This window comes from Ictalurus furcatus, chromosome 11, assembly GCF_023375685.1.
Source record: "Ictalurus furcatus strain D&B chromosome 11, Billie_1.0, whole genome shotgun sequence".
NCBI classification, from domain to species: domain Eukaryota; kingdom Metazoa; phylum Chordata; class Actinopteri; order Siluriformes; family Ictaluridae; genus Ictalurus; species Ictalurus furcatus.
In genome coordinates this window covers 9,167,501-9,180,584 of record NC_071265.1, presented here as the reverse complement: position 1 = coordinate 9,180,584, position 13,084 = coordinate 9,167,501, and the positions used below count along the sequence as shown (strand labels likewise).

The 13,084-nt window shown below is 38.8% G+C and overlaps 1 protein-coding gene across 2 annotated transcripts in view; it reads left to right on the top strand.

Moving 5' to 3' along the window:
• jak1 (Janus kinase 1) overlaps positions 1 to 6,559 on the top strand; it is a 54,434-nt gene extending 47,875 nt beyond the window's left edge. For both annotated transcript variants that reach the window (XM_053635699.1, XM_053635700.1), the window contains exons 22-24: positions 2,357 to 2,474; positions 3,707 to 3,817; positions 5,380 to 6,559. In XM_053635699.1, coding sequence (XP_053491674.1) covers positions 2,357 to 2,474; positions 3,707 to 3,817; positions 5,380 to 5,484 — 334 coding nt within the window. In that variant the 3' untranslated portion in view covers positions 5,485 to 6,559. The remainder of the gene's footprint in view (positions 1 to 2,356; positions 2,475 to 3,706; positions 3,818 to 5,379) is intronic.
• Positions 6,560 to 13,084: the final 6,525 nt, after the last annotated feature.

Below are 13,084 nucleotides of genomic sequence, written 5' to 3'. Positions count from 1 at the left end.
CTTCTGATGATATGATGATATGGAGAAATTATGGACCATTAAGTCATTTAAGTTTGAGTATGCATTATTCCCTATGGACACATGAAGTCCATGAAAAAAATATAAGCCATGCCTGGGAATATTTTGATCCAGAGAGCAGCACTGTGCACTGTTGTGTGCAAGTTTTAGGTGTACATCGGGACTGAAGTCTCAAAGGCAGGTGTTTTTTCTCGCAGGAGCAGGAGCAGGCAAACAAAGATAGAGCATACAATTCCAGTAACTTTCAATAAAAAAAAATTAATTTAAAAAATGCACTACAAGTTTTAACCCTTAAAGATCTAGATTGATTTTTGGGAAATCTGACTCTCCTGAATTTAGAACCTATTCTAGCAGTCATAGCCTATTCAAGTGCCATATATCATTTTAAACAGGAGAACTTTAATTTTCAATCTAGCTCATTTAAAGTCCCAATTAAAAATCTTTTTGTCTGAGAATGGATGAATTATCCAGAATTTCTTTGAAAAAAACAATTAGAAATAATTTGGTGGGTTTTTTTGTTTGTTTGTTTGTTTGTTTTTTTTACTTTGAACACAAACAAAAACTTCCTGTAGTTTACATTTTTTTTCTTTAGAAAGTTATACCTGGATGTTTTAGACTTCCCAATGAAAATTTGTTTTCATCTAACATTTCCTTAGCAAGTTATAACCATTTATTACAATATTATTCTAGGCGTTTTTCAATAAAAAAAAAAAGATATTATATTTACTGACAATGTTGACGTGTTCATAAAACTTCAGGGAGTAAAGTAAAAAAAAAAACGATTATTATATAATAAAAGAACACTGAAGCGAAAGTTTTTTTGAGAGAGAAATAAATATATTATCAATTGAACATGAACATCAAATGCAAACAGTGCAACAAGTAGTGAAAACTGTCTTGTGCAACAAACATACAAACAAGTTTTACAAACTACACACAGAATGAGAGAGAAATAAAAGTGCAAATGATTTTCACAAATACAAATTGAGAAATATACTAAGTGCAAATGAACAAATGGTGCAAATAACCTCCACAAACCATATAAGAAGTATAAGAAGTATTTACATAATATAACAACCGGAACTGGATTGGTGGAGCTGTTCCCGTTTGGCTCAGAGGAACAAACTGCGTGGGTTTCCTTGACAAATCAATGCTGCAGAATGCGATAGCGTAACCATGACAACTGCATTCACTACGGAGCACCTGAAAGTCCAACTGAGACAAATGTGATCTCACTGAAAAGCTGAGAACCTCCACTTTACGGGACTCTGTAAAGCATACAGATTCGCAGTTCAAAAGTTATTAAACATTTTAGAACAACAGTTATTTTTAGCCGCGGGCGGCGGTTTCGGTCTTTTGCGGGTTAAACTACGCTTGTTTCACAAAGTTTACAGAAGTCACAGAGGATGCTGCTTCAGCAGAGCTACATGCTGGAATAGTGAGGTGGTAAAAATAATACACCATTGATTACAGCACATTAAATATGACCTCTGCTTTTCCCTCTTCTGGGCTGAGACCTGCAGTTCCAGCTCAGTTAAGTAAGAATCTCCTCTAACAATGGTGAGCTGACACTAAAACATGTTGTAGACCTGTTGCACTTAAGAAATCCTATTAAATTATACAAGTATTTGGGCCAATTATTATTATTACTATTTTACCAGGGCACCAGGTTAACATTTCCGTATTGAAAACAGAGAATGTCTTAGTACATCTGTGTAAAATGACTGAAGGGCACAAACAGTTTACCGCTTCATAGGATTAAACAGCAATTCCAGTAGCTTGCTTAGCTAAGGATTGCGTTAAGGTATAGTTTGACAGGTTGGGCTACTATTTAATAAATTGAAGAGAATATGACCATGCAAATGAAGACTCGTGGCTTCCTGTGAGCAAGCTCGGGAGGACAAAGCAACATTCACAGTTTGTTATTTCATTCAAAGATCCCTGCGTTTCTTATTTAAGGTAAAGGTGTAAAAATGCTCCTAGGCCGTTTTGATCATTTCATGGACATTCAAATGTATTCGATTAACTATAATTATATCGATATATAATCATTATATTAATATTATTATTAAATTGATTAATTTAGTTTCATTTACACACTCAGGGATATTATAATAGCAATTAAGAGAGTGCAGGACTATCTATATATAAATAGAACATCCCTTGTTTACCGAGTCTGTCAACCTTTGACAGATTATTGTGTGTGTACAGAGTGTTTAGGCTTCTTATTGATTAGCTATGTGACCATATGGCTCATGCTGTTGCAGCTGTCTGGCATGGCGTAGTGTATTAGCAGCGATCATGTGTGTGACAGTATGTCTCTCTCTGCATGGTTTAGGTATGCTCCAGAATGCCTGGTTCACTGTAAGTTCTACAGAGCGTCAGATGTCTGGTCATTTGGAGTGACCATGTACGAGCTCCTGACCTACTGCGATGCCTCATGCAGCCCCATGTCGGTAAGCAGTCTGTTAAAATTTGTTGACCCCAGTTTGAATGATTCATAGCCCAATAACCCATTAGCGGTGAGAAGTGAAGTCCAAACTTTGTGTCCCAATATCTTAAACATGTTGGATATATATCGAAGTGTACACACGTTTACGGAAGCACGACCTGAAAGACGAGTAAGAAAGACGAGTAATCTTATTTAAACTGCAAAATATTTGTAATACTGTTCCATTGTCCACCAATCAACACTAAACCCAGCTTTAAAACAGCCCAAAGCTACACATCTTTGCAAGAAGTGGTATTTGAAGGCAGTTACGTTTGTAGGTTTGCTAAACCGCACTGCAAACAGTACTTGGAAATCTCTTGCGGCTGACAACTGTCTCATCTACACACCTTTATACCACAGTGCTGTTAAATTCTCCAATCTGATTGGTCAGGAGGTGTTATCGTTTCTGTAGTAACGGCTCGTTCGCACAGATTTGTACTGTGGCCTCCTCACGTAATAGAAATTGAGAGAACAAACTGTTTATAATTGTTCTAGCGTAAGTGATAACAGGAATCATCCGCAGCATTAAATGCAATCATACCATGGTCTGTCAGAATACTTGATTCTGATTGGCTGGAAGGTGTGCGTTAAAACCGTATATACCACAGGTAGTTCCGTTCAGTTTAAAGGATAAAAATATGATGTGTGGTTTTTTTTAATAAATAATAAAAAATAACCTATTGTCGAATTGCTGTGCTATAAGATGTGGGATGTGCTGTTATTGGAACCTCAACATGGCAGACTACATTTCCTATGTCCGTAAAGAAACGATCACCCAAAGACCCAGCTTGTTATTCCTCTGCTCAGTCCAGTAAAGAATCGGTTTAAAGCGTTGATCGAATCGAAGGTGTGAGAGTTATGTAGAGATTTGGTTGAACTCGGCCCTTCGCTGAGCGAAACACTGCTCTACTGTCCACTGCTAATGAAAGAGCTTTTTGTTCAGCGAGGCCGAGCGGAAGTTCATGCTCTCTCTCCCTCTGCCAGATGGTGCCAGTCTGTGCCCATGATGGCAGATGTCTTGCTCAAAATGTGTTCACACTAGTATCCAAACAATCCCCTCTAGAGAACGTACGGAGAGTATCGTGTTACCGAAAACGCTGTTGATTATTGAAAAAATTGAAGCAAAGTTGGCAGACAGATGAAGCCTTGTGTATAATTTAGCACACAGCTGCTAAAGTTCTGCTCGGTCCCCACCAGGTCTTCCTCAAAATGATTGGACCAACCCATGGCCAGATGACAGTCACCAGATTGGTCAGGGTTCTGGAGGAGGGGAAGAGATTGCCTAAGCCAGAGATCTGCTCAGACAAGGTAAAACATTTACCACACACACATCAGCTGATAATCGGAGGAATATGAAATGCGAAGTTGTTGAAATAGGAGTTACATGTTGTGTCCTCAGTAGTGTCTGTGTTGCCTTAAGTCAGTCTTTTTTATTTATTTGTAATTTAGTATTTAATGTGCCTTTGTTCTTTGTTAGTTTCTGTTGGTCAAATAACAATACATTTTGTTTAGTATTTTTATTTTTAAAGAGATTATTATTTAGTATTTCATTTGAATTCAACGCCACACAGTAAGTTATTAAAAACCAGACATGTAGTCTCAATTTCTGGGGGTTTTTTTCCCTGATGCAGTGGAAAGCTTGTGAATTGAGATTTTAACTCACATGATAGACAGTTAAAGGTCAGGTGAAGTGTCTAAGCCCAAAGAGCGCCGTATGATAAACAGTATAACTAAAGGAAACTCGTTTTCTCAGTGCTGAGCACTTTTTAAAAAGGTATTTTATTGATTTATTTGTAATACACTGGCATAAAAATCCCCATCTGGCTTAGTGTAAAGGGTGTAATGTGGGGAAAGAATAGCTGTGCAAATATTTAACACCTTTGTGACATTTAGGTCAGTGTGACTGGCCTTCGGTAGTATCAAAGTGCAGTCTTCTGCAATGCGTTAGAACACGGTCATATGAATGTGGCACAGGAAAACAACAGACACACATACACATACACACATTGGTCTGTGTGTGATCTCTTTATTTCAGTTAGTTTTGAGTGCAGTATTTCAGGGTTTTGTTTAGTCATACACGGTGTCTGAAAAGTCAGGAACAGATGGGAATATGTTCAGCAAAATCCTGAAGAAAACATAATGCAGAGGCTGAGAAAACACACGGAGCGTGAGGGTGAACATATAGAGCATACGTTGTAAATAATAAATACAAAATGAAGTACACGTAGTTTTACTCTACTGACTTTTCAGACACCCCGTAGTTTAAATATACAATACCGGTCAAAAGTTTAGACACACTCATTCTTTATTTATTTTTAATTTTCTCCCCCCACATTTTATAATAATCATAATAATAATAATAATAAATTCATCAAAACTCTGGAGTAACACAAATGGAACTATGGGAATTATGTTGTGATAAAAAATCCAAAATAAATCAAAATAATTTAATATTTTAGCATCTTCAAAGTAGACTCCTTTTTGTCTAGAATTTCCAGAAATGTATTCTTGGCGTTTTCTCAACACATTTCTTGAGAAATTTCCCTGAGGTGCTTTTTAAATATTTTTTAAAAATTTTTAAGTATTAGAGGAGTTCACACCGACGCTGGACTCTTATTGACTGCTTTTCAGAATATTTCACTCCGAGTCGTCCGTTCAAAAAAGGTTTTTTTGTAAATAAAATGTTAGTTTCCTAATGAAAGAAATGAATATGTCGGCACAATTATATTTTTATCTACAACACCGATTTCAAACATTTAATCATACACCTTCAGATCAAAAGGTTTTAAGACCATGAGAAACATTTCAGTCGAGTGTCCACAAACTTTTCACCGCTAGTGTATTTTTATTTTTTTCCCGTCTCGTTTCAGGTGTACGCTTTAATGAGGAGGTGCTGGGAGAGCACACCTGACAAAAGGATCGACTTCAAAGGCCTCATCACTGCTTTTCAGCAAATGCTTGGTGACAGCATGTAACCAATGGACATCAGCTGCATTACACACTCCACCCGCCTGACCAGAGACCGCTCCACGGTGAACTTTTTACCAAAGACCACTTCGGGAGAACATTTCCCCACTGATTTATCCAGAAGGAGCTTTCACATGCTGTGTTCTATTGTTTTACTCACATACTGTGTGTTTCACGGTATTACCACCACAGAGTGCAGGCCTGATGCAAAGTGACATCATCAGTCAACCACAGGGCACGCAGCAGCACCTACATCACTCACTATGAGACCTACACGCCGTCTATTCTGTCACACGTAAACCTACACTTCCTCTACCGAAACCACTTACTGCATTGAATTAGTTCGTTGCGTTTCACCGCCATTTTATATTCTTAATTGTACTTTTGCGATCTCGTGCGTACACAGCTTTTTCGTTACGCAGGTTCACAGAGCCACGTTACAGCATTTCAGCAGTGCGAGTCCGTGTGTTCGGTGCAGTACAGGATGTTATTCGCTGAAGTGTACTAAGCTACAGGAAGTGCGAGAGGAGTTTTGCCACGTGTGTCTCGAGGCAGATTTGCTTGTGAAGATGGATTTTTGCAGTTGAGCGGAAGACACTTCTGCACTGGGACAGGCAGAGGCGGGAGAACGTTCCTCCTTTTCCACGGAACGTTCTGGAACAGCACTCGGTCCTGTGTTTTCATATGATTTTATTTCTCACGCGGTTCCTCCTTCTTCTCTTCAGCCAACGACGATAAAAGACCGAAAGGGACGTATATCTTGGAATGTGGAAGGCAGTCGTTTTTTTTTTGCCATGCACTGTGAGCGATATTAAATGCCTACAATAGGCACTAGAGGACAGTAGAGATTACAGAATATCACCATATTACCTTCTATCTAGTAAGACATGTATTCTTGCTCAAATCTTACATAAACTAAGATAGCATTTTACGTCTGGAAATTGCTGAGCCTGAATATTTTATCATTTGTATCTACAGAAATTAAAAGCAAAATATACTGGGGCCAGTATGCGTTGTTAAAAAGATGTATTCTTGTTGTAACTGAACTATTTTCTCATATTCTGGGTAAATGTATCAATCATTTTTGTTTCTGCCGTTACAGTCATTTGTTGTGTCTGTGTACGTATTCAGTCGGTCTTTTCTGCTGACGCTGACGCACTGTAAGGCAACAAGATGGCGTAGAGAAACTCAGCAGGGAACAGACAGGCAAGCACAGCTCCTTCTCTTTATTGCGGAATGTAAAACAATTCTTTCTGCTAAAAGAAGAAGAAAAAAACACAAACAAAAACAAAACAAGGAAAAATCCCAAACTATTTTTCTCCAGAATAAGACAAATAGTATCCAATAAAGAAAAATGTACATAAATATACACATAAATACAAGGACTTATTTTCTTCACTAATATTTAAAACATATAAACACATAGAGCTCAGACCTACTTCAAAAAAAAAAAAAAAAAAAAAAAAAAGAAGTAGTATTTGTGCTAGAGTACAGAGGAGTAAAGACATGCTTAAATTCCAGCGTACCTAAAAAAACAAAACAAAACTGAGCTTATTCACAGAAAGCAATAGCAATAGAATTTTGAATAGAAAATATTGCAAAATCTGAATTCCAGGTGAGAAAAAAATGTACAAACGTGAAAAAGGAAAAACGCTGCAGAATGTCTAGACAGCAAAAACAAGCTTTAGTGTCGTTCTCCCTGCACTCGGACAGGTGAACCTGTAGCATGTAAGTCAAGAAGAAACTTTAGTATTGCAAAGCCAGGACATTTACTTACGCACGCGCAAACTGCGTTTTAAGGTTAAGACACACAAGCATACTAAGCGTAGACGCTGGCTTTTTACCCATTTAAATATGATTTCTCCAAATGATTAAAACTACAAAGTGTGTAAGGGGTGAACTTTACATTCAACATGAACAGGCACAGCAGAAATCCCCTCGTCTACTAATCAACAGACTAGTCTAGACTTCTAAAGCTCGGGTAGACGGTAAAATCGTCACGCTCTTGTGCTGGCAGGAGATGTAGTGTAGCGTTCGAGACCGGCAGAGAGACTTGTGACGAGGTAAGTGTGCTTTAATAATCCCTGCCGAGGTGGGATCAGCGGCGCTCAGGTTGGAGACGAAGCCCTCCGAGACTGTGGAACACGCTGAGCACAGGAGAGCGAGCTGAACACGGAAGATACACAACGGACGAGCAGACCAGAACTAGAGGAGATTTTTTTAAACACACGGGGCATGCTGTTATAGGAAAAGAATTAATGACTGAGTGGTGTGATGCTTATTTTCCCAGAAACAGCACATCCTGAAGTGTTTTATTTCTCAAAGCAGTTTGCCAACGAGTACAAATTTATATATTAATGAACACGTTATAGTTTTAAACCATTTATTCTTACTTTTAATGTTGTCCGTCTCTCTCTCTCTCTCTCTCCCGCGTTTCTCTCTCCCTCCTTCTCGCGCTCCCTCATTTCTCTCTCTCTCCCTCCTTCTCGCTCCCTCGTTTCTCTTTCCCTCCTTTTCTCTCTCCCTCGTTTCTCTTTCCCTCCTTTTCTCTCTCCCTCCTTTCTCTCACTCTCCGTCCTTCTCACTCTCCCTCATTTCTCTCTCTCTCTCTCTAAGAGAGAAGACGAAAAAACCGGAATGAACAAAACCTCCGTCAGTAACATTTTCTCATGAAGCTTACTGAATATTACAAGCGCACTGGCATTTACTCCGGACATGTAAAATAAATATTTTCTTATGGAAAGTTTCACCATATCAACGATTATATATTTTTCTAATCCATCTAATCACTAGATTGTGGAGTATCTTAGAACTCTATGTAGAAATGAGCAGGTGTTAGACCGAGCACATGAATATAAACCTGTGATTTGAATTACAGCCCATCGACACCTCCAGACCAATCAGATTTGAGAATTCAACAGCACCGCCGAAATAAATTTCCCTTCCGAACGTTTCCGTACTTCTCTCTGTATCGAGTAGAGCTGGGTCAAGTTGAAAAACTTTCATAGCAGTCTGATGATTACATTTTACATGAAGGTTCCCTTAACTGACATTACTTATTAAAACACTAGGGCTGTGCATTACCGTGTGGTCCATGATATACCAGTACAATTGCGGTGGAAGTTCAGCGTTGCAACCCTAGACAAGGAAGGAGAATTAATCCCCAGAAAAGGCGCTTCTGTTGGAATATCGAAGGGGTTCGGATACATCAAAACAGATGTGAATCAAACACCTGTGATTGCTCAAAACCCCACATAGCAAAGAGTGGGAACACATCAAATGTTCCGCCACCTCGAGCAAAAACACTGACCGGAATACACGGAAGGCCAGAAGCTCAGGAGAAAGCGTCAACAAGTAACGTCAAAAAGATAGTAACTATTTTCACACCGTCATTTATATTTATACGTTACCACAAAAACTTACCATGAGATATCGTGATAGAGTTTTCAATCTGTATCACCCATCCCTACTTAACACTTTAATTAACATGAACAAACCATGAACTTCTGACTATCAGTCATTAACGTTTGTATGAGTCAGATTTAGATATTAGTTAGGTAAGTGAAATGCAGCCCATAATGATCAGTGTGAACACCTGGAGACCAGAGTTCAGCACCTTAGCAACAGTAATGAAGTTTTTTTTTTAATCTCTAACGTACACGGATGTATTAGGCATTGACTGAATAAACATTAGCCAATGTATGTGGATTTCATTAACATTTAAACAAGCATCAATTAACACCTTGTTAAATGAAGCAGTTTAATAGTGATGTTTAGGGTGTCTTATTGTTAATTAACGCTGTTAGTTACGGGAACCTTCACGTTAATAATCGAGTGTAAATGTGATGTTATTCTGTATGCTACTGATACTGTACATGGAGTGGGACAAGAAAAAAAATGATCTTGAAACAATCTTCTTAACAACTGATCCACAATCCTCTCTTCTGCGCTGTCCAGTCATCCTCATGTCCAATCATCCTCAGGTGTAATCATCCTCATGTCCAATCATCCTCAGATGTAATCATCTCCATGTCCAATCATCCTCATGTCCAGTCATCCTCAGGTGTAATCATCCTCATGTCCAATCATCCTCAGATGTAATTATCTCCATGTTCAATCATCCTCATGTCCAGTCATCCTCAGGTGTAATCATCTTCATGTCCAATCATCCTCAGATGTAATTATCTCCATGTCCAATCATCCTCATGTCCAATCATCCTCAGATGTAATTATCTCCATGTCCAATCATCCTCATGTCCAATCATCCTCATGTCCAGTCATCCTCAGGTGTAATCATCTTCATGTCCAATCATCCGCAGATGTAATTATCTCCATGTCCAATCATCCTCATGTCCAATCATCCTCAGATGTAATTATCTTCATGTCCAGTCATCCTCATTTCCAATCATCCTCATGTCCTGTCATCCTCATGTCCAATCATCCTCATGTCCAGTCATTCTCATGTCCAATCATCCTCAGCTGTAATTATCTTCATGCCCAGTCATCCTCATGTGTAATCATCTTCAGCACATTTTAGCAGTACTCAATACACACACACACACACACACACACACACACACACAAAAGAGAATGGCTTCCGGAGTGTGGGCGAGGACATCGGACTAGTCAATACAATCACTGAGTAAAAATAAAACACGCGCAGCCTTTATTGGAAACGGCTGTGTAAAGCAGGAAAAGCCTGTACACTCACTGCTATACAACAACAAAGATGAACCATCTCTGAGCATTGCCTTTAGTAGACAATCCACACACACACACACAAAAGCTCTATGGCTTTGAACCATTCGAATGTGGTTAAATATCATTTACAAAAACAATTCTCCCAATGAAGGAGCCATAAAGAGAAGCACTTATCCTCAATCAGTGTTATTGTTACACTCATATGATACAGTAATATCCCTCTCTCTCTCACTCTCACACACACACACGTAATGCTTTCTACACAGCATTAAGGTGTCAGCACGAGAGCAAGTACACTATATCAAAGCTAATTAATACCCATTTTACACACACACACACACACACACACACACCCAGCAGCATCGCATCATTATTACAATTGGTACTATAAGCAATAATACTATTGCTGTGTAAATGAATGGCAGGTAAAGATTTCCATCTCAGTGGGAAGAAAAAAAAAGTCCACCCTGGAACTGAAGCCTGCAGAGAGCAGGGTGTACACACACACACACACACACACACACACACACACACACACACACACACACCACCTCAACAGAAAGATCTTATACTTTATTGCCTTTAACCTGGGTCACGGCCCGTGTGGAGGCTGTGTGTTTTAGTTATCTGCTCAAATGTGAGCTCGGCCTGTGTTAAGGCTCCTTAGTAAAATGGCTGATTTTTCCTACATTTACAGCACTATGTACAGTGACAACACACACACTACACATTTTCATAGGCAAGGACTAGTCTGGATGAGTGGATCAAAGACGTAAAGTGCTTTCAAGACAAAAAAATATGCCACCGCGATCAATGTGCACTTTAATTATGGCTGTTTATGGGTGGTTGTTGTGTTTTTTGTTGTTTTTTTGATGGTACTACAATACTGAATAACTCAATACTGAATTTTGCATTTAAAACTTTATTCCTCCTGTAATGTTTATGAGTGTCAGGGATTTGAGGCGGATGCAAATGCAGACTATAAGTGAAATGTTTAATAAAGCATCCAGCAAAACACAACACAAGACTTACATGGGACAAAGACGAGCATAACGTCATACATGGAGACAGAACAAGCAACGCAAGACAACTCGTGCAGAATGTGACACGGTGCAGTGGCTGATGGGAAATGTAGTTTCTAGTCCTTCTCCTATAATATAATACATGACAACGAGACAACATACTGTAGGAATACAGCTGTATGAAAAGGTTTGGACATCCCTGGCCAAGTCACATATTTTGTTGAATTTGTGAACGTGAAAGAATGAAACCCGACTCCTGCACAAACTAGTTGTAAAAATCTCAGAACTTCATTAATCTGTTAACTGACTCATGAATCGTCGTTAAGAATACAGATCCAGTGTGTAATAAATTCTGTGACTCTTTTGCTAACACTCAACAACCATGAGGATGCTCTAATCAGCTGACTGAGAATCTGAAAATGAACCTAATTGATGCATACATAAAAAGATACCAAAGCATTTTCAGCTCAAATTTCCACTGAAATGTCCAAAAGCAATAAAAATAATAATAAAACTTTATTTTATATAGTGCCTTTAAAAAGGCCTCTCAAGGTGCTTTACATAAGCGTATACAGTCATGGTATCAAAAATGGCAGTTACGGGGAAGTCAAGGCAAGATCTTCAAAAACAAGAGAGCTTTTAGGTAGGACTGCCCTTATGTTGGGAAGAAAGGCACTAAATAACACCAAGGACCTGCAGAAAACTGACTCAGGAGCGGTGGTGCACTGTTCTTCTCTGCAGCGTTGCTTTCACAAACATGATCTGCATGGAAGAGTCATCAGAAGAAATCTTCCTTGTGGCCTCATCACAAAAGTGAAAGCCTGACGTACACAAAACAACGTCTAGATAAGTCAGAGGCAGTGTGGAAACAGATGCTGTACACTGATGAAGTAGAAACTGAACTCTTTGGCCACAATCACAATACAAAGAATTGCATCTGATGAAAAATGAAAAGAACAGCTTGCCAACTGTTAAGCACTGGGGTGGATCGATTATGCTATGGCTTGATCTATTTATGCTATTATGCACTGCACAGGTAGATGGAAGAATGGATTCCAGTCAATATCAGCAAAATCTGGTAGCAAACAGAACAATGATCCAAAATGTACCTTAAAATCCACCATAAACTACTACAAGAAATGCAAGCTGAAGCTTTTAGACCAGTCACAGTCCCTCTGAGCTGTGGGTAGAACTTATTCAAGTACGTACATTTACAGAGCTGTAAAATAAATAACATGAATAAAAAAGTATTTGCCCCATCCTGATTTCTTCTCTTTTTGTGTAAATCTCATACTCATTTTTCTAGGTCTAAGATGATAATGTTTTTAAATGATAATGTTATTTATTGAAGCAAAATGAGTTATCCAATACCAACTGGGCCTGTGTGAAATTGTATTTGCCCCCATTATTACTAATTCCCCAAATCTATGAAACTGTATTCATAATAGGGTTCAGCTGGACTAGACACAACCAGGCCTGATTACTGCAAACCCTGTTCAATCAAATCAACACTTAAATAGAACTCTTTCAATAGCATGAAGTTGGGTAAAAGGTTTTACCCAGTAACACACTATGGCAAAGTTGAAAGAAATTCTAGAAATGATGAGGAAGAAGGTGACTGAAGTACATCAGTCTGGGAAGGGTTACAAAACTATTTCAAGTGTGGCAGTGTGATGGTGTGGGGATGCTTTGCTGCTTCAGGGTCTGGGCAACTTGCAATAATCGAGGGAAATAAATTCTGCTCTCTACCAGAAAATCCTAAAGGAGAATGTCCCGTCTTGAGTTGAAACTCAAGTGCAACTGGATTATACAGCAAGACAATGATCCAAAGCACAGGAGTAAGTCCTAGTCCTAGAAGTAAGTGAAAGTCTGATCTCCAGTTATC